General features: G+C 46.7%; 2 protein-coding genes across 6 annotated transcripts in view; one reads left to right on the plus strand and one right to left on the minus strand.

Annotated features, from left to right (window-relative positions):
* ATP6V1C2 (ATPase H+ transporting V1 subunit C2) overlaps window positions 1-1,442 on the plus strand; it is a 53,217-nt gene extending 51,775 nt beyond the window's left edge. For all 5 annotated transcript variants that reach the window (XM_082745515.1, XM_082745517.1, XM_082745516.1 and 2 more), the window contains 2 exons: window positions 785-917; window positions 1,185-1,442. In XM_082745515.1, coding sequence (XP_082601641.1) covers window positions 785-917; window positions 1,185-1,274 — 223 coding nt within the window. In that variant the 3' untranslated portion in view covers window positions 1,275-1,442. The remainder of the gene's footprint in view (window positions 1-784; window positions 918-1,184) is intronic.
* Window positions 1,443-1,898: 456 nt separating this feature from the next.
* PDIA6 (protein disulfide isomerase family A member 6) lies at window positions 1,899-21,187 on the minus strand. The gene is made up of 13 exons (XM_082745521.1): window positions 21,059-21,187; window positions 15,591-15,732; window positions 11,905-11,962; window positions 11,334-11,460; window positions 9,514-9,620; window positions 8,078-8,208; window positions 7,584-7,698; window positions 6,771-6,911; window positions 5,913-5,997; window positions 5,712-5,784; window positions 4,375-4,533; window positions 2,957-3,053; window positions 1,899-2,367 (listed from the first exon to the last, which is right to left on the minus strand). The coding sequence occupies exons 1-13, from the start codon at window positions 21,075-21,077 to the stop codon at window positions 2,299-2,301; spliced, it is 1,323 nt and encodes a 440-aa protein (XP_082601647.1). The 5' UTR covers window positions 21,078-21,187; the 3' UTR covers window positions 1,899-2,298.
* Window positions 21,188-21,400: the final 213 nt, after the last annotated feature.

A 21,400-nucleotide genomic window follows, 5' to 3' on the forward strand; every position in this document is an offset into this window, starting at 1 on the left:
ACCCGTGCCTCTGCCCTGCAGCAGCTCCCAGGCTGGGAAAGGCAGGAGAGCTCTCAGCACCGCGGTCCTCGTGAGGGAGGATGAACCATCTCCCAGAGCAGCGGGACGGCGACTGTGTAGTCCGACGGGGGCGGCAGTGACGGCCGGCGCGGGGAGAGGATGGTCTCTGTGAAGTCCGGGCCTGGAGCGGGTTTCCGAAGCGCGCGGGCCGCTGGGGTAGGGCGTGTGAAGGGAAACTGCTCGTTCGGGTGCGACGGCGGCGGCCCCTCGGCTCGTTTTCCCCGAATGCCAGAGCTTTGGAGGGAAGAGGGAACAGAGGAGGGACAAGGCTATCGGCTGGGCCAGCCAGCTTCTCCGGCACTTGCCTCCTGGGAAGACCTCGGCGGGCCTCTGAAACCGGGGTTCAGCGCGCCCAGAGTCCATCGAAGGCACAGGACTAAGTAGGTCGTAGGCTGGATTTCCAGTGAAAGCAGCGCACGCGTGGTTACAAGCAGCCTCCTTCACGTGTCCTCCTGCGGGTCCAGGCGACCTTGCTGTCAGCAGACACCACGCCATGAACGGCCAGAAATGGCTGGGGAGTGTGTTCTACTAGCGATGTTCCTATCCAGAAGAATCCAGGTAGTCTCACCTCTGACCCTAGATATTTCATTCAGCTGAGTTTTATTTTCTTAAGCTATGTTGACTGAGGCCTTTTTCTTACTAGAACTTCCTGTTTCTTGTCGGGAGTATTAGACCCACACTTGCTTCTGAGGTAACTTAACGCATGTCTTGTCTGTCTGGGAAGGTACGGACTTCCGGTGAATTTCCAGGCGGTGCTCCTCCAGCCTCACAAGAAGTCCTCCACCAAACGTTTACGGGAGGTGCTGAACTCCGTCTTCAGACATCTGGATCAAGTAGCAGCCGCAAGCATACTGGATGTAGGTAGAGAATCCAGAAAGCGCCGGCTTTCCGCACAGACGTCCATCTCCACGTGGGAGGCACTTTGAAAAGATGGACATTACCCTTTTGCTAAGACCTACGTTTCACAAGTGTGCAAGGCTAACAGGGAAGAGGCCGTGTGTGTGTGTGTGTGTGTGTGTGTGTGTGTGTCAGAGCTAGAGAGCCACCTTGAAACGGGCAGACGAGGCGGGACAGCGGAGTGCTGTCAGCATCTAGATAGAGCGCCAACGTGCCGTCTTTTGCAGGCGTCCGTGGAGATCCCAGGGCTGCAGCTCAGCACCCAGGACTACTTTCCCTACGTCTATTTCCACATCGACCTCAGTCTCCTCGACTAGAGCCGCGCGGCCCCAGCATGCTTTCCTGTCTCCGGACTCCTACAGACACCTTTCCCTTCGCCGGAGGACCCTACGGAATTCACCTTTTAGAGAAATTGCTCACAAAAGTTAGTTACAGTTGTATTTATTTTTTTTAAGTTACAATAAAGAAATGCTCAGTCCTTTGAATGGTCTCTTATCTTCTAACATTACTGGAACTGCACTTTACAGAAACAGGTTCCACCTCGGTTGGTCAGCGGCTGCCGTGTTGGGCCTTCACGGCCCCCTCGTGCGGCCGGAGGAAGGAAGCATGTCCGATCCCGAGCTGTGTCCTCGGCCGCATTTCCTAACGGTCACTGGGGACGGGCCGAAGACAAAATCCTGGGCACGAAGGGCAGTTCTCAACTGACCGCCCACTGCTTTTCACCCTTCTTTCTACAAACTCGCTGTACAGGTCACATCTCACAGCTGGAACTTGGCCTCGCAGGACACAAAAGAAATCTGTGTTGCGCCCGGCCTCCAGATGGTGTCTTTTGGGTCACAGGTTTATAGGGAGGTAAGACATCAGGGTCTTTCCTTCGTTATATTAATTTACTGGCTAAACATCGGACTCTGATTTTATGATGTGGATACTAATTTCATACATTTATTGGCATTGTCCAAAATATTTTATTTTTTAATGGAAAAAAGCCATTAATATTCAAACGAAAGAATCACATTAAAAAAACTTAATATGTAAGAAACAGCCTCCAAGAACATTCAAGCAGCAGTCAGAGGGAGGGAAAAATATATCAACAGCCCATCAGTTTTCCTCAAAATATTACTTGACAGAATACAACCCAATTCACTGGCTACAACAATTCATAGAATTTTTCACTGTTCTCTTGAGATGCAAAGTTCACTGGTGCAGTGTTTTCACATGACCAATCAAGTGCTACTTCTTGGTTAAAAAGGCCACTGGTAGACTCATCTGATTGTGAAGAACGTTCCTTCACTGCTGGGGAACTCTCCCAAGGAAAGCGAACTGAAGTCTGTGCCAAGCCTCTCACAGCTCATCTCTTTCCAAATCGTCCAGCTCCACGTCACTGAGGTCAATGTCATCTTCCACGGGAAGCTGGAAAACAAAGACAACGTGAGGCCCTGCAGGGACTCGGGGGGGCGGGGGGGGGGCTCCGAGCGCCTGGGCTCACCATGGAGTGGTCATTTCTAGGGATGCCCCGGATCGGAGAGCCCGTTCCTCCCTCACCCAGCTCCTGCATGAACACTGCCTAGTATGTCAGCTGGAAACTCTGAGAACTTGGGTGGAGCATGAATTTAACAAATTCCCACCTCCTTAACACCGACAGCCATTTAGCTGGTCCTTCGGAGGAGGAAGGGGCAGAAGTGTACTAGAATAAACACTCATCCCAAAGCTGTGACTGTTTCTCAGACACAGAGGAAATGAATTCCAGGCTAAATGCTCAGTTTTGGGGTGATATGCAGGAAGGAAACCTCGGTCTCGTCAAGAATATCCAGTGCCATGCGGCCTTGAAAGGCTGCAGAGGGCAGGACGTCTGTGACCCCATGCCAAGGCTTCCTCGCGGTGGAAAGGACTCGGCTGACAAACAGCAGAGAGGCACATGGACAAGGAGAGCTAGAAGCGGCTGGACAAGCAGCCCAACGACAAGTCCCGCGGGCACGTGGCCCCGTGGCGGGGGACTCACCTCGCCATCCTTGCCGTCCCAAGGCTCTCTGGCGCTGATGGGGGGGAAGGCCCCGCCTCCGACAGGTGCGGTCGAGCCCCGCCCGAAGGAGAGCTCCCTGCGGGGGAAGGACCAAAGCGAGTGCGCGTGCATGAACAACGCTTTCAGTATCTGTGCTGCCGCAGCGAGCACGTCAATGCTTTTAAAACGGCTACTTGCCTACTAGGTGCCTGCGGAGGCATTTCTCACCTCTCGCTCCTGCATGGTGTTATCTTTGCAAGCAAGGACAGCAAAGCGACCAGGTGTGAAATTGCTCAGGTATTGGCATCAGGTAAAACCAGTTATCACCAGTAATTAAGAAAAACTTATTTTGCTTAAATACAAATTAAGTACACAAAAGCTATCCCAGGTGGTGTAGAACGCAGGGGCAACCCTGATAGTTCCAGACTAGTTACCTCCTCTGTACTCAACAAACAACAACAAACCAGAAAAGAAAAACTAGTTGAAGTACGAATAAACTCAAAGCTGGGGGTTAGAACGGGTCATTGCCAGTCAGTGAGTCCAAGGGCTCAATCTTGTTACTTATCGCTCTCATGCATTTCCTAAGGTTCTTGACACGGATCCGCTGCTGAAAAAGGTTGACATTTTTCTAAGTAGATGATCCCAGAACAACACGGGCTAAACTATGCGAGTCCATTTACACAGATTTCTCACACTACAGTAACAAACTATTTTCTCTGATTTTCTTAATTGTGTCGTCTTCTTACTTCAGTGTAAGAATCCGGTACACAATACATAAAGCCTACAAGATACGTGTTCATCAGCTCTTTACCCGGAGCTTAGTACCAGCTCTACACGAGTGGAGAGAGACAAGGTCTGGGCTGACGAGGTTCACCGTTGTGAAAGGCACAGTTATAAGGAGACGCATTCACCGAAACAGTGCAGCGCTGCTGCCTTCTATTTGCTGGAAGGCGATGAAGTCAACTTTGGGATGAGCTGAGGAGCAGGGCCGACAGACAGCTCCGAACTGTCTGAAGTCACTGCAGAAGTAAGCTCGTTTCCACAGAATGACCTTCTAGAGCTAATGGCCAGAAACGGAAGCCATCCTACCCGAGGTCAGGGGCACAGAGCATGCTAGGGTGGGAATGGGTGAGAAAGGGCTCCTTCCAGCCCATGTGAGACTTTTATGAGGATCAGGAAGAGTTCAATGCCAGCGGCACAAAACGGCAAGGTGGCCAACGCTCTGTAGAATCCTTCGACAGGAAAGAGAACACAGCTCTTACAGGAAGATGACTTAGCACGCAAACATGTAATTCGATGGAATGCCAGATGCCAAACAATTCTAGCTACTGGCTGGTCTGTGCAAACCCAGTTGTGAACCCACACCACCACAGAATGAAGCCACGAAATAAAAACAACTCGAGAGAGCAAGAAATTACCTGAGAAACTCATTAATGCCTTGCTCGCTGAAAGACCCTTTTAGAAGAGCAAATTTCATCTTGCGTGCATTGATGGCTGCCATGGCAGGGTACCCAAACCCTCCGATCCCCAATGCATTTTCAAGTTCCGACTGGGCTCCAGCTTCAGTCCACAGCCACCTAGAAAGACAGGCGGGTTTCAGGGTAAAGATCCCTTTCAAATTTGTTGAAATATAATTAGCAGGTATTGAAAAAATGATTACACTCCAACTATTTTATGGAATGAAAGGGATGTAGAAATAAAAAAGTTTACCAAAATAATGTATTCTAGACACGCTCTTAAACTCCAGGCCCCTCTTAGAAGCCCTACCCTGTACCTCCCGAAGTCCCTCAAATCTACAAAATTTTCCTCTTGGCCTCTGAAATATCCACTAAATCTGGTAAGTTTTCTGTCTGTGTTACCTGAACTCCTACTGATCACTGGGAGGGTTACACATGCTCTCTAGGAGTGTGACTTCTTTGTAAAATTTACTGACATGTCGTTATTCCAGACCTACGAACATGCTCGACTGCGTTTCTTTACTCAACTGCTACAGCGGTGAAGACTAAGGGGCACCGGAAAGTGCTTTTCTATAGGGCCACAATCCTGGGAACTCGGCACCTGAGCAGGGCAGCAGGGGCAGGAGGCGGGGGGACGGCAAGAGGTATTGAGGACGAGAAGCAAAAATATCCAACAGGAGGCAGACACGCTGTGCCTTGAAATCTGCCTGTATCTACCCCCTCACTTGGAAAAGGGTAAGAAAACAACCTTCTACTTCTGCCTCATCTAGCCCTCAAAGCTGTACCAGAGTGCCGTTAGGGGACTCGGTTTTTGCTTGCAAGCTGGGACCCCAACCACCATTTAAATGACTGCTCTGGGGGCACCTGGGTGGCTCAGTGGGTTAAAGCCTCTGCCTTCGGCCCAGGTCATGATCCCAGGGTCCTGGGATCGAGCCCCACATCCGGGCTCTCTGCTCAGCGGGGAGCCTGCTTCCCTTCCTCTCTCTCTCTCTCTCTGCCTGCTTCTCTGCCTACTTGTGATCCCTGACTGTCAAATAAATAAGTAAAATCTTAAAAAAAATAAAATAAAATAAAATGACTGCTCTGAGCAAGAGTACACCGTGGCACAGATGAGTGTCTTTTATATAAAGAAGAATCCTGATTGCTTTTCCTTCTAGAGGATAATTGTTATTTACCTATTTTAAAAAAAAAAGCCAGAGAGAAACAGGACACATCTGACAGAGAACACAGTGGAAACCCAAAATTCAGGAGCAATGAAGCTCTTCCAGCCAAATCCTACCGAGATAATGACAACTTACCCCCACATTTTCTTTTTGTATTTGTCTGCCAACTTTAGAAGAACTTCTAAGTACGAGTTTCTTCCAGCCGCTCCTGATTGAAACAGACAGAATTTTTTCAGGGGAAAGAGAAAGGAGTCCATCACATTCATCAACCGAGCACGCGTTCTCAGAGCCGGGAGCGCGGAGCGGAGACAGCGAGGGAACCTCTGCTCATCGTACCGGTATCCAGAATGTGGGGCAGCACGGCCACGACGCAGAGCTGATGTTCCTCACACGTCTTCTTGGCGATGTCCTCACTGATGATCTGTGGGCCCAGAAGATAAGAGCTGGTTGGAAGGCCGCTGACACGAAACCCAGAGGTCAGTGTGACAACAAAGACTTGGCCCTGTCACATTCACTGAAGAGCAAAGCAGTTCACGGGACCGAGTGGCTCCTCCTGAATATGACAGCCTCGTTAAGTACTGTGGCACCAGCGACAGTTCTGCTCTGTGACGGGCTCCTGTGATCTGTCCCTTAGCCCTCCCTCTGGGGTGCCAGCGGACATCACGCACACACAGTCTCTACAGTGACAAAGCCTGGGTGCAGTCTGGCTCCGACAACCATTAGCTAGACAGATAGATACGTGTGTTATATATGCACAAGCCCTTGAGGCTCTCTGTGCCTCTGTTTAAAAATGTAAAACGGAGGTAAAAGCATATTTACCTCTAAGCATTCGTGTGGGAACTGAGAGGAACAGACGTAAACGTACCCACACGATGCCCGCTACATGCTTAGCTGCACAGAACAGCTATTACTTGAAGAACAAGGACAGCGTGACTGGAGGCGTTCTGTTGATAAGCAGCCTGGTACATCTATCCCTGCAGTGTAACTATTTTAGTGCTAAAAGTTATGAAGACGCAACAATTTATCAGACAGATCTTCCCCACTTGGAAGTACAGTATCACTTCCAAGAGAATGCTTTAGAAGAGAAGGGAAAGCGCTCATCTGAAAAGACAAAATGAGAGTCATCACTGAGGCAGAGCCCCCGCCATCAGCCTGGACAAGTGCTTCCTATCTCGAGTGAAGGAAGTGGTTTACCTCAAGCAGCTCAGGAGGTGGCGCATTCTCAGAAAACAAATCCAGAGCCCGGGAGACGATGTCGGATCGTGTTCGCCCTCCATCATAATCCACAGGAGACTCTCCCTTCTGAAATATCTTGATTGTAGGAAATCCCCTAATCTATGAAAAAAAAAGACAATCAAATTAACATTTAGTAAGAAATAAAATAATCTCTATGGATTCTAAAACTACCTTCTAGGTCATTTAACAAAACAATGTCCCAGCCTACATCAGTGATCGGGGAGGAGACAAAGGTCTGTTAACCAGGTGGTTTTAACAGTCTGCCCACCAGGCTTAGCCAAGGCTCATTCAAAACTCACCTATATACTTCATACACCACATCTGTTTAGAACAAATGGACCGACTTTGAAAGCAATGTTAGCGACTTGTAAAAGCCTGGGCAAGCTGAATATTTGCACAAAGCACACAGCAGAAATAGTGAGATACTGGATTAAAAAAAAATGATAGTCTTTGGACTCTGAAAAACAATCTGAGGGGTTTCAAGGGGCAGGGGGTGGGAGGTTGGGGTACCAGGGGTGGGTATTATAGAGGGCACGGACTGCATGGAGCACTGGGTGTGGTGAAAAACTAATGAATACAGTTATGCTGAAAATAAATTAATTAATTAAAAAAATTGATAGTCTTGAGTTGAAGATTTAATAGTTTTAACAATCAAGTCATTTAGTTTCATTACAAATGCCCTCCTACCACACAGGGAGGTTTGGAACGCTGGCTGAAGAGTTGAAAACACGGTGTATTTCTGAGAGAAACAAGCCTTACAGACACACTCACCCCGTATCGGCTGGCGAGGAACTGGTTCGCGGTGGCATCCACAGCGGCGAGCTTCACTTTTCCCTGTGTTTGCTCTTTGACCTCCGTAGCGGCAGCAGCCCACTCTGGCTCAAGGCTACAGAAAAATATTTGCACCTTAAAGCATCTTAACTCTTGGCACAGATACGTTAGCTGAGGTGCACACGTCTGGCCAGGCCTGTGAAAGCACACCTGGACACAGGCTGTGCGCGCGTGCGGCCTGAAGCACCACCACCCTTCCCCGTTTCCCTCCCGGGCCTTCTGTCACTGCCCTCCCCAAATCGGGACGCTGGCTCCCTGTTCATCTCTGAAAACACAACAGAAGATTCTAATGCCAACGTGTAACCATCACTTCGAGTCCAGAGTTTTTCTGGAGATCCTGGGGATTACCTAGGTCTGGGCCCGCTTCCTCGAAGCAATCGAGGTGACCGTACTGAAAGCACCGTGACGCACAGAACTCGGTACAAAGCGCTTACTTTTTGCAGTGTCCACACCAAGGAGCATAGAATTCAACCATCCAAACATCATCACTATCAAGGACATTCTTATCGAAGCTGTCGTCCGTCAGCTCAATCACATCCTTCTTGCTTGAACTTTCACTCCTACCCTGTCACAGGTGACACTGAACATTAAACTAGGCGTGGCCAGAAAGCACATTATTCCTGTTCCAAACAGACTTAACGGTCTCACCCACATCTTAATGAGGTTTGGAGCTTTTCTTTCAAGTGAAAACTTACTCAGTTTGGGGGCATTCCTTAACAGTATTTTTGCGTGTTAAGAGGTGTTTACTGTCAATTACCAGCTCCTACAGTATAAGCTATCGCACGCACCTGAGTTCTGTCCTTGCTGTTTTGTTAAGGGAAACCCCACACTGCTCACAGAACCGCCCAGTAACACTACTCTAATTCAGACCGGGCACAGCTGCTCCTTCATCCCAGGATGTTAAATGCACCACAGTTGCTACCTTTCCATAGATAGAATCCCTATCACTCAAGAAAGCTAAATATAACATTTAATCCCTTTTTTCGAAGAATTTTCTTTTTTTAAAGTTTTATTTATTTAAGTCCTCTCTACACCCAATGTGGGGCTCAAACTCACAACCCCAAGATCAAGAGTTACCCGCTCCTCCAACTGAACCAGCCAGGTGCCTCCAAAGAACTTTCTTGAGTACCAAGGCTCAGAAGCAGTCAGTTCTGTTTACTGCTTACTGGCGCTTGGGCCAAAAGCCATGGAAGCAGGGAGACAAGGAGCTAGTTGTACTGGTCTCTTTAAGAGTCAAGGGCCATTTTATCTCTATTTGTAAGAATTTAAGGCCTCTTCACGAGAATATAAGTACATCATGGTTAAACATCCCATCTCCTACACGGACATCTAAAATACCAATCCATGGAACAAGAACGTCTTTGTCTTCTTCCTGTCCATTCATACGCGTTTTCCAGGATTTCAGGCTGATTGCCAGATACAGGCCAAGAGATCATTCAAATTTCCCCCCTCTTTGCCCAAAGTCCACCTGGTCTCTTCTCTTTCCGCTTTACAACTACAGCGGCCATAGGACCCCAGAGCCTGGCTCCCCCGGCCTGGAGCTCTTTCTCGGTCTACAGCTCAAACTCTTCCATTTTAGCATGGGGACACAGACGCCCATCTGTGGCCTGGTTCTTGGCCTACAGTTGTGGCAAGCCACCCTGGGACTGCCTCTGAGGAGGTCAAATGAACAGGATGGTTGGTTGCCCCCCTCTGGCATTAGCTGATCTAACCTGTTTTTAACCGAAAGTTCTACTACCTACAATAGTAGTAGTGACTTTAAAAAAAGTAAAACAACAACAACAACAAAAAAACCTATCCTCTACAAGGAATCCATACTCTGGCATCAGAATCATTACACACATCAAAAACTAACACTATACAGCCTTACTTGCTTTCCGGAACTGTATCCGCCGCCCCTTCCCCCAAGGCGATCCTTGACGAGCTGGCGGAGAGCACCCAGAGCAGCATCTACGATGGCTTCACCAGTTCTGCCACCTACAGGAAGACATAGCACAATCAGACGGACAGGTGGCGGTGAGCTGTGTGCCTGGAGGACACTACCTCAATCTGTCAGCTTCATCGGATGTTTGAACACACCCAACAGTACGAACGTGTATTTAACAAAGGGCCAAGTTCTCCCTGTAATGCCTTTTGCACTAGACTTTTCACTGGGAAAACCTAATCCCCTTCTTCAGTTTTAGATTACTAGTGTGAATAAGAACACCTTCCTGTTGACCTATCAATATCATCTACAAAGGAAAGTAACTCACAAATGTTTACATAATGTGCAACATGGACACAGATGAGTAAGAAACTTATTATCTAGTTGCCACAGCAGAGAGCAAATTACCAACTGAGAAAAATAGAAGAAACTAGTTCTATGATAACAGAGAGAAAAAAAAATGTGGACAAAGGATGTGAAATATGTGAAGCCAAGAAACTAGAAAGCAGTCCAGGCCTCTTTGTTCTACCCTGCGTATGACACAGTTATCTTGGGCTTTTTTTTTATGTTCTCTAGCTGAATTTACTCCTAATCTAAGAAATATTAAACCCTGTAACTGAAACTCAATAATGACAACAGCCCTTAGAAATTTCATCAAAAACTATATTACTCAGGGCGCCTGGGTGGCTCAGTGGGTTAAGCCTCTGCCTTCAGCTCAGGTCATGATCCCAGAGTCCTGGGATAGAGCCCGGCATGGGGGTCTCTGCTCATTGGGGAGCCTGCTTCCCTTCCTCTTTCTGCCTACTTGTGATCTCTATCAAATAAATAAAATCTTTAAAAAGATAACAAAAAACTAACAAACAAGAAACTACAATACTCAAGAAAAAGTCAGGGGGCTCGTAATGGACTCAGAAGTGTGCGGTTGATATAGGCCGTGAGGTTATCTTCACAGTTTAAAGGCAAAACTCTAACAAAATCTCTGGAAAATTTTATTTTTTTTAAAAAAATAGTTTCTTGGGGCGCCTGGGTGGCTCAGTGGATTAAAGCCTCTGCCTTCGGCTCAGGTCATGATGCCAGGTCCTGGGATCGAGCCCCACATCAGGCTCTCTGCTCTGTAGGGAGCCTGCTTCCTCCTCTCTCTCTCTCTCTGCCTGCCTCTCTGCCTACTTGTGATCTCTGTCTGTCAAATAAATAAAATCTTTTAAAAAAAAAAAAAAAAAAAAAAAATAGTTTCTTATCAAACTGCCAAGGAAGAGAGAAAAACATCTGACAACACTTTCAGACCTGACATCAGAAAACAAATACAGTATAACACCACTTAGAACACGTTCCAAGTGTGTCCTTCCATGGCCCTGGCTGACAGGTCCTCACACCGAAGGGCAAGCTGTGAACAGACCACAGCCTTCTGAGGCCTGAACCCTCTGAACCAGCACCCCTTCCTCCAATCTACCTGGGAATATACCAAATTAAGAAAGGTACTACCAAGAAAGAGAGGGTTTTCTCACTCTAGACCAAGAGCTGGCGAACTCTTTGTGAAGGGCCAAACAAGAACTTATTTTCAGCTGGGCAGGCCTCCCTGTCAGCAGCAGCTACTGGATGCCGCCATCTGAGCGTGAAAGCAACTACAGACAATACGTTAACAGGTGTGACTGTGTTTTGAAATACTTTATTTACAAAAACAGACATGCCCTTGCTCCTAATTTTGACTTACCTGTTCAAATTAGAATTCCAACCAGAGGAATGGAGTCGTTAGGAAAAGTCCTTACCCTGATAATCTTCTGGTCTGTTTTTGTTGGAGCCAAAAATCTTAATGGTAGGAAAGCCCTGAACGCCGTACTGGCCTCCGAGAGACTGATGCTTATCTGCATCAACTGCGCCAACTTTTACAACATCCTGTGAAAACAGAAAAGCGTTAGCTACTTTTCTTTCAGCTGGAGCAGATTCCACAAAACCCACCATTCGATTCTTGTAGACTCAGGGACAAGATGGTAAAGGGCAGGGTTAGGCTGACAAACAGAATTAATGAGGGCTCTAGCCTGGACAATCCTCCCTGCATGGAATGATGGGTGAGACAGAAGCCAGCCCTGGTGGGAACTCGGAAGCTCCCAGAATCAACATGATGAAGAATCATCATGTCACTCATCTGGAAGACCGAGTTAACAAAAATAGACAACATAAAAATTAAATGTATGCTATCCCTTTGCTCCCTACATGGTTCTGGCACCAGAACAAAGGCTCTGAGCTTCAATATGCAAATGACCTTCCAATCCTACATCAAGCCCAGCTGCATACTGATTTACACATTCACAGGGGAACGTGGATGTCTCAGAAACTTACTTTTAATGCAGTTGCTGCTTTCTTCCATTCCGGTGTCAACCTCTGACAGTGGCCACACCTTTTAGGAGATGAAAACACATGGCAACAATTAATGTCTTTAATCCCCAATTCAAAAATACTCCACCAGGGCATCTGGGTGGCTCAGTCCATTGAGTGTCTATCTGCCTTCGGCTCAGGTCGTGATCTCGGTGTCCTGGGATCAAGTGCTGCATCAGGCCCCCTCCTCAGCGGGGGCCTGCTTCTCTCTCTCCCTCTGCCAGCCATTCCCCCTGCTTGTGCTTGCTGTCAAATAAATAAATAAAATCTTAAAAAAAAAAAACACTCCACCAGCAGTCTACGGAGTGGCTTGCACGAGGCGGGTGCTTGCCGGGAATACATGTACTTATAAAACCTGATCGGTGGCGAGAAGGAACTAGCCATTTTAAGTGACTTTACAATAATCCTTTTTTATATATTAACTTAAAAAGTTTTCAAATTACTGTTTAATCAAATTGTATTTGAAGAGTTTAAACTGTTCCCTGGAACTCTATCCCTGGGTAGGAACTTTAGCATTTTTATGGTCAAGTGTACCTCAGTGTTTGGTCTGAGTTCTATAAGGCCAGGCGAAATGCAGATTCTTGGGCGCCATAAAATTAGAATGCCTACAGAAGGGGTTCAGGAGCCCACATTTTAGTAAGATAAGCTAGTGATCCTTAAGCCCATTGGGTTTGATATTCCCTGATCTAATCCAACCTCTTCATTTTATAGATGAGGCCATCAATATTAAGAGCCTAAATCTCAATGCTCTTTGGCTCCCACAGCAGCATGTGGAGCTAAAAATGTACATGTAATCCCAAATTTATAAGCCTCACAAGCTGAAAAGTCCTCGATACCACAAGGTGGGGAGTTAAAAGGGCAAGAGAGAGGCAGACGAGAACACAAGAAAAAACAATTTTAATCTTGTAGGGAACAATATCTGAAATAAATTATTGTAAAACATAACACATACAGATGAGTGCTTTTAAAAAGTTATACATACACAAACCTGTTATGTTTATACCCTTTATCAAACCTGCAGACATTAAATTGTTTTTATGGCTGAGTAACATTCATTGTATGAAGATACCATAACCAGTTTACGCATAGGTGATTATTTTTTGTTTTTTTTGGTTTTTTTTTTGACAAAACAAAGTCAAGTCTCCTATCTAGGTTTCTAAACACCAAATGAGCAAATACAATCATTTCATTGGCACGATAGTGAAGACAGGCCTTGTTATCTTCATCTTCCAGATGAGGAGACAGAGGTGGAGAAATTAACAAACCTGTCCACTATCACACAGCGGACCGGTGACAGATCTGCTGGATAGGTGTCTGACTCCAGGTCCCACGTTCTTAATCACTATGTACTATCACCTTCCACAGGGGCCTAAGCTTAATCCAATATTTTAGAAGTCAGGACCTTGGGGCACCTGCATGGCTTGGTCATTAAGCATCTGCCTTTGGCCTCAGGTCATGATCCAGGAGTCCTGGGATCCAGCCCCACGTCAGGCCTCCTGCTCGGCAGGAAGCCTGCTTCTCCCTCCCCTGCTTCCCTGGCTTGTGTTCCCTCTCTCACTGTCTGTCTGTCAAATAAATAAATAAAATCTTTAAATGAATGAATGAATGAATGAATGTACGTCAGGATCTTCTGGGAAATGTCCTGGAATGCTGCTTCTACATACTTCTATCTAATATCCTGCTGTCCACGTGCTCCTGCTTAGAAGTCCAGGAGCCAAAGTTTTATAGGACTTTGCGCCTCTTTAATTTCAGCTTATACTATGAAAGGACTCAAATCAGAGATTGTCAAGAGCGTATGTTACCTTCAGTTTTGATATGCATATCTCTAACCCAAGGGTTCCTCACTTGTGGTCCACAGACCCTGAAGGTGTTGGTAGACAAAAATGCAGGGGCTTCAAGAACTTCTGATGGGGGGGAGACACCTCTATTTTGCTAGCTTGTAATGGAAATGAAGGCTTTCCTTCAACGATGGACATTACACATGCCTACTCTTAGATCCCTGCCCCAGTGCTACACTTCTCTTCTAGCCTTGCCTATGCTCATAACTACTTCGGGACGATGGTGTCTAGGCATTAGAGCTGCTGCCAGATCTTGGTATTTACTGTCCCAGTGAACGAGTACCACATAACCACATCAAGATTTATTTTAATATTTTGATGTTATTTAGATATTTTAGGTTCCCTACACAGTCCTATATGCTTTATTTTACATGCAAAAGAGGAAAATCTTTATTCTGGAAGGAATTCAAAGCCTTCACCAAGCTGCCAAGTTCCAATACAAGAAGAGGGGGAAAAAATACCTGCTCTAATGAGACCTCCTGTTCCCCAGAACATTAGGAAGCAAAACTGCCACTAACAGTTAACCATTAACTACAGGGTCCAGATCCGGCTTTCTCAATGATGCTCTTTGGTTTAGTTTTGGAATGAGGTATATTATCTTTATATAGTAGCTCCCCAAAACAATGTCAGTTACTCATGCCATAAATGATAAAAGAAAAAAAAAATCTAACATAAAAACTGCATACAAAAGCATTCAACAACAGAACAGTTTGTACAATTACAATCTGTACATTTACTAATACAAATGAATTAACTCATACAGAATGCTCATTTGGATTTAACAAAAAAAAGAGAGGCTTTAAAAAAAATAATAAAGGCACTCAGATAAGTAGTATTCACAATGTGGCAACATAAAAGTAGAGGGTTTTTACCTTAATTTGCTACACTGGACATTAACTGAAATAGTCCATGAGGACTGGTAATGAGTTTCCAAAAGTCAGTTTCATGGTCTTGCAAAGGAAAAAATTACAGCAATAAAGGAAAACCTTCCATCAGGTATATCCTCAAATGTACCCTTCTCAAGCCAAGTAAGTATCTGTAAGAATTTCACTGACTACATCTATGTGAGCATAGGGGGCGCAGCTCACATCTAAAAGGACTTCCTGAGATCATGTGCGGGACACAGCTGGCTGGGACCCAGGTCTCCTAAGGGTACTCACAGTCTGCTAGATTACAGAAGTAACAGCCTTGAGCACATTTTGCAGTTTCCATTCATTTGTCTCTACACTTGCCTATTTGTTGGGTTTCTGTTTTGTTTGCATTATAGACTGAACTACATAAATAATTAGTGCAATACTGTATTTTGACTATGTATAATCATGCACCATTTATTTCAACAATAACTGCATCTTTATCCCATAAGGGTCCCCATCGCCAGCAATGCATGTAAGGAAAGAGAAGAATTTTTAAATTAAACCAGTTTTTAATGACCTATTTCTGGAAGCAACACTCTTCAAGAAACAGAATGGAATCTATCTTCCCTTTCCTGTGCCCAGTACTTTTCAGCATAAACATGTTTCCCTCCCATCAAGATCCCACTTGCCTCATCATTGAAATATACCTTCTTAAAATCAGAAGGATTTTATTTCTTCTTTTTTGCAACAGTTAGCTGCTTCAACCGTATTTTTTCAGTGGACTCAATCTCCACGGCCTTTAACTCACACCACTCTAGGGAGTCTCCCACTTCCCTACTTCTTTTAAACAAGCAGTAAGCTAGATAAACTAGATGACTGAATAAAACCACACTTTCAAATAGTATTTTCTCTAACTTTATGGGGTACCATATATAGCCCACAACGGCTTTCTACTTACCAGGGAGCATAGAATTCTACAAGCCACAAGCTATCACTCTGAATAACTTCTCGGTTGAAATTTGATGGAGTCAGCTCGATCACATCGTCGCTGGAGGAATAGAGACCATTCGCTGCCAGGAAGAAGGTGCAGCTCATCAGACCTGCGGCGACACAAAGCAAACATGAGTGAAAGGGTTCAGGCTCTGGCAGCAAACTCAGTAACGGGAGTCAATAGCCCAAGGTGCTCCCGGGGCAGGGCCCTTCAGACCCCCAGCCCCGCCCCCAGCTTGCCGCCCTTGCAGCCCCTGGGATCTCGCTCTCCCTGGCACAGGACACAAGGACACAGAGGCCACACTTTCACCTCTCGAGCTGCAACTGACAAAACATTTCTTACTTCGTGATTATACACGAACATCTTCACTCTTCACAATCACCCTGGGAGGTACTACTACTACGGCCATTTCATGGGCGAGGACACTGAGAAGTTGGGAGGCCACCCTGTGAGCCTGGACAGTGCACATAGCATTTATTTCTTGTGACACACAGTTGTGATATTAGCACGCTACCTTTACTACTTTTGGAGGAAAAATCACTTGCTTCCTCCACTAAACTGGGACATCAAGGGCAATAACCGCTTTTATAAACAGTTTTACTTCTGCTAACACTATTCATGGCAATCTGCAGGCACTTAAAATGTTGTTGGATGCGCTTACAAAGAATTTTCTCATCCAGGTTATAAAGCGAGCATGGAGTCCTGCATTATTAACAGCACAGTTTAGCCACATTGTGGACCTTGTGCATTTTGCTAGCTACTCTAGGACTTGAAATGTAATTTTTAACAATTATATAGGAAAACAAGTTCTGAACTGACTTACGAATATCTTAAGAACTCAAAAGTTCTGAATTGGTAGTACTATCCAGGTCCACCTCCTCCTTTTAAATATATATAGGACTTCCTTGTTTTCCAACTGCATTGCATCTAATACAATATGCTTAATAATGCTTAATAATGCACTATTCTTGACTTTAATATTTTCTCATTTGCTGGCTTTGGGTTGAAAAATAAACTTGATGATATTAGAGAAATTCCTGTTACCTTTTCTTAGGATCTATGAAGATGATCATATAATTTCTTTCTTTTAATCTACTGATGTACCAAACTGTGAAACCGACCTGTCCTCTGAGGCAGCATGGGCGCGCACCATCTTAGTCACATTTTCCTAAGCCTTGTGGACAGAATTTGGAAGACTCTGAACCGAGCTTTGCTGAATAACCAACGGAGAGTTTCTCCAGGAAGGTGCGTACACCAGTGCTAACTGCTCCACTGCTAAATCTTCCATCTTCTACTTATACAGCACTTTGAATCTTCAAATCACTCTCAAACACAGTAGGTCACTGGGTTTTTCACAGCAACACTAACTAAAGAGCAGGGATAATCCCTCTTTAATAAATACGGAAACAAAGGCACATCAAGTGGCCCATCTGTGGCCTCTGACTTCTTTTTCCAAGTTCTTCCCATTAAACCACTGTTGTCTTTTTACTGCTCAGGTGAAAATGGTTCACTAGGTCGTGGGCATGAAGGAACAATGTAATCATACTGTTCAAGAAGACTGCGTCCCAGGGGTGCCTGGCTGCCTCAGTCAGCAGAGCAAAGCATGCCGTTCTCAATGCCAGGGATGGGAGTTCAAGCCCCACATGGCATGGAGACTACTTTAGTTATTTACTTATTAAGATTATATTTATTTGACACAGAGAGAGAGAGAGAGAGAGAGCGCGCGCAAGCACATGCGTACACAAGCAGGGAGGAGTGGCAAGTGGGCGAGAAGCAGGCTTCCTGCTCAGCAAGGAGCCTGATGTGGGACTCGATCCCAGGGCTCTGGGATCATGACCTGAGCCAAAGGCAGACCCTTAACTGACTGAACCACCCAGGTGCCCCTGGAGACTACTTAAAAAAAAAAAAAAAAAAAAGAATATTGCAACTGTGTACTTTACTATGTGACATAAAAGGCTATCATGCAGAGGGGTATGACCAGATTTGTTTTCTAGAGTTTTCTGGCTGCAATGTGGGAGAGTGGTATCACCCAAACCCAGGGAAAGTTGAAATGCCCAACAGTAAGACACGCTACTAGGAGGTCAAGTAGGAGACTGAAAACTAACTGCAGGACTTGTCCTCCGCCGCAGGACAGCTGTGGCGGAGTAGTGAAAATACGCAGCAGCCAATCTGCAGAAGGCTGGAGTGTAGGAGGGAACAAGTTGATGGAAACAACAGGTAAGTCTTTAAAACAAGACTTATTATGAAGAGCACAAGAAGGCAAGCAAATGTGGGGTGGAAGGAAAGTTTCTCTTCAAAGGGAAGTGATCTGAGCGCGAAGGGAAAAAATATGGGGAGTGAGAGAGACTAAGAAAAAGTGGAGGAATCATGAAACAAAATGCCTGGAATCAGGAAGGGAGGGAACCAGAGCCAGTGATGGGAGCAGCCTGGGACAGGATGACCTCCTTTCCCACTTCCCAAGATGGGAAAGGGTGCATGTGGATGGAGATCAGGCCATCCGAAGTGGGGTTCTCTTGGTAACTGCTGCTGTCCAATACAGCAGCCACCCGCCACATGTGGCTGCCCCAACAGGCACTGATGGTATTAAAAAACCCACTAAATTTTGAAGACTGGGTAGGGGGAAAAAAGCATCTTCTTAGTATTTTTGATATAACATGCTAAAATGATATTTTATATACACTGGGGAAATATATATTAAAATTAATTTCACCTGTTTCCTTTTACCTTTTTAAACGAGGCTGTTAGAGTAGTTAAAATCAGATATAAAGTTTGCATTATTATCTCTACTGGACTGCATTGCTCACTAATCTTTCTGTTGCTGCAGGAAAGGTTAAGAGGAGTTTGACGTATTTAACAAAGCAAGTAAATTAAGAACCTAAGCAGAGAGAATCTTAATTCTGAACAAGCTTAGAACTTAAGACTGGTCCTGGAAAATCCTCCATGGAGTTCTACTTTCTAAAGTTTATCATTTTTTGTAAAATCAACACGAACTGACACTTGTTCATTACATTGAGCTCACTGTGGAATTTTCAAAAATGCAAAAGAAACCCATCAACAGTTCCACTAGGATGAGCGATATTTTGGTGACTATTCTTACCGACATCTCCATGTAATCTAGAGGTCTAAAACTTTTATTTATATGCATGTGATCTTACTACACATTCTTTTCCATAATTTTTTTTCACTCAAAATAAGTTAAAGACATTTCCTATGTAGTTACGGATCACCTTCACCCCCTACATAGCCATTCTTAATGGCTCTATCACGCTGCCAGTCTACCCCCACAGAATTTATTTCCAACTTGTCACAATTAACAGACTAATGCTGAAAATTCTTATACTTGCCTTCTCCCCCAAATAAATATAAATATTTCCTTAAGAGATAATCTTACAGGAGGGATGGGGAATAGCTAATATTTTGATGTATGTATCTGTCCAACTACTCTCCAGACACTGACATGTTAACTATGAATAATGCTTAAAGGACATTACACACCAGAACTGTCTAAACAACTAAGATATATTAACTCATTTTGAGAAATCTATGTGGTATGTATCATCATGCCCATTTTTAGACCAGAAAACGGAGCCACAGAAAGGGTAACCTGCCTAAGGCCACCTCATTAGAAAGATGGTTACGCAATCCAGATTTTTAACCAAAGGACTGGAGACTGCATTCGTATAATCCCAAGGAGGGTCATTAGGTAGATTGTGGTAGGAGAATTGGTTTCTTTCCCTTCTCCATCAATCAGGGACAGCAGGCTGGAGTCACCTCAGGGATGGGCCATGATTTTTACCTCGGGAATGTGCTTCCTTTCCATACAAAAATGGTCATGACATCAGTGTAACACGGACTCGGGCTTTTTTTTTTTTTTCTTCTAACCATGTTGTTGGAGTTTTAATTTTCTTTAAATTTTGCCTGATTCTCACAAGGGACTCCCCTTTCTTTTAAATGGCTCTCCAGGGGAAATACCTGGATAACAGAGATTTGAAACCCAAATTCCTTAAAAGGCAGTATAACCTAGGAGGGTTAGAATGAAATGAAATACTCAGAGAAAAAAAAAAAAAACAGTTCAAAAGATGCATAAATTCCAACAGCAGAAAGAAGGGAGTCACTATCCCCTATGAAAACCCTCAAGAAAACCAACAAAAAACCCCAGACCACTTAAGATGATAAAGTAGGTCAACCTCCACTAATGAACGTTCTGTTTCTGAAATTCGCATCGCATTTCCACTCACCGATAATGAGCACCAGTGGGAAACTGGCATATCCGAGTGTCTAGAATCTATGTGAGCAGATGGTTTTGCCATCTGCGGCTCCCCATTATTCCTCCACAGTACTTCAGGATGTTACAAACCCACATCAGCAACATCTCTGTCCTACACCTGCCAGCAAGAGTACCCGATCCCAACGCGGTCATCTAGAAACCAGCAGGGCTCCCCAAAGGGTTGACTACAATTATTCGAATCATGAGGTAACTGAGAGAACCCCGGACTCTTCGGGAGCGGACTCTGAACTCACCCGGGAGCAACTAAACAGAGACTGGGGTCCTCCCGCCTCCTCCGCGTTCTCTCCGCAGCCCCACGGCAAGTATTTGTATCTCGCTTACCCTCCTGAGACCTGAGTGAACTCATTCATCCTGACAACGGCCCAGAGTGGCCAAGCGGCCCGCTCCGGGTCACCCAGCCAGCACAAGCGGGGGCGGGCGGGGGTCTGGTCTGCGCCCAGGGCGTCCCGGGAACGCCGGTGAAGCGCCTGGGCTGAGCTGGGCTGGGACCAAGGGGCGCCAGAAAAGGGTCGGGATCATCCTCAACCTCCCTCGCCGTCGTTTCTAAAACGGGCATTTACGTAATTCGTGGAAGTCCGCGTTCCACCGACTTTCTGAAAGTTCCACCACGCTTAAAGGGCTTCTGGAAGGCCCCGTTCCCTTTCGCAGGCAACTCTTCGGTCTGATCCCAGGGCTGGGGTTTGGTATTTCGGTCCTCGTCAGTGGCAATTCCACAGAACAGGTGGTGACCCCGCGGCCGAGCCGCACGCAGGCCGGCGTGAGGACAGCCGGCCCGGATCAAGGGAGCCCTGACCCTGACCCTCTCAGGCCGCCCCCGGCCGGAACCTCCGCCTGGGATCAAGGTGCTCCGCGCGGCTCCCACGCAGCTCCCGGCCTCGGCTCCCGCCCGGCCCGCCGCCGCCCCTCGGCCCCGGGTTCGCGCCCAGCCCCGGGGCTCCGCGTCCCCGCCGCGCCACGCTCCCCTGGGTGGGCTGCGGGAGCCCCCGCCGACGCGCCTCCCCTCCGCACGCGCCCCGAGTCCGGCAGGGCCCCGCACCCTCGCGCCGGCCGGGCCCGCCATCCCCCACCCCTGCTCCGGCTGAGGCCGCACGCCCGCCCCGCCGGGACCTCCCAGGCGGCCTCCCGACACCAGGAAGCCGGCGCCTACCCAGCACCAGGCGAGCCATGCCGAGCGCCCCGGCCGTCGTGTAGTCCCGCCGTCGCCTGAGCTCCGCGCGCCGCGCCCCCGCCGCCCCACGTCCCGCCCTCGGCCTGTGAGGCAGGCGCCGGGCGGCACGGAGGGGACGGGCCGGAAGGCGTTCGCCAAGCCGTGGCCACGGCTCATTGGTCCTCGCGGGCTTCGCTCATTCGCATAGCCAATGGGAGGCGGCCGGGTAGAGGTTCCCGGTTTGATTTTTTTATTGGGGGCGGAGCGAGCGGCGGAAGGAGGGACTTGCTGGGGGCGGGGCGGACCAACCTCTCTTTTCTCGGTGGCCCCCTGGTCCTGCGC

The sequence above is a fragment of the Mustela nivalis genome (genome assembly GCF_964662115.1).
Source record: "Mustela nivalis genome assembly, chromosome: 8".
In the NCBI taxonomy this organism is placed as follows: domain Eukaryota; kingdom Metazoa; phylum Chordata; class Mammalia; order Carnivora; family Mustelidae; genus Mustela; species Mustela nivalis.

Coding starts and splice junctions, on each gene's coding strand:
- PDIA6 (XM_082745521.1), bottom strand. Junction 9,621..11,333: donor CAGACCAGAAGATTATCAGG/GTAAGGACTTTT, acceptor GTCTTCCTGTAG/GTGGCAGAACTGGTGAAGCC. Junction 4,534..5,711: donor TACAAAAAGAAAATGTGGGG/GTAAGTTGTCAT, acceptor CTGTCTTTCTAG/GTGGCTGTGGACTGAAGCTG.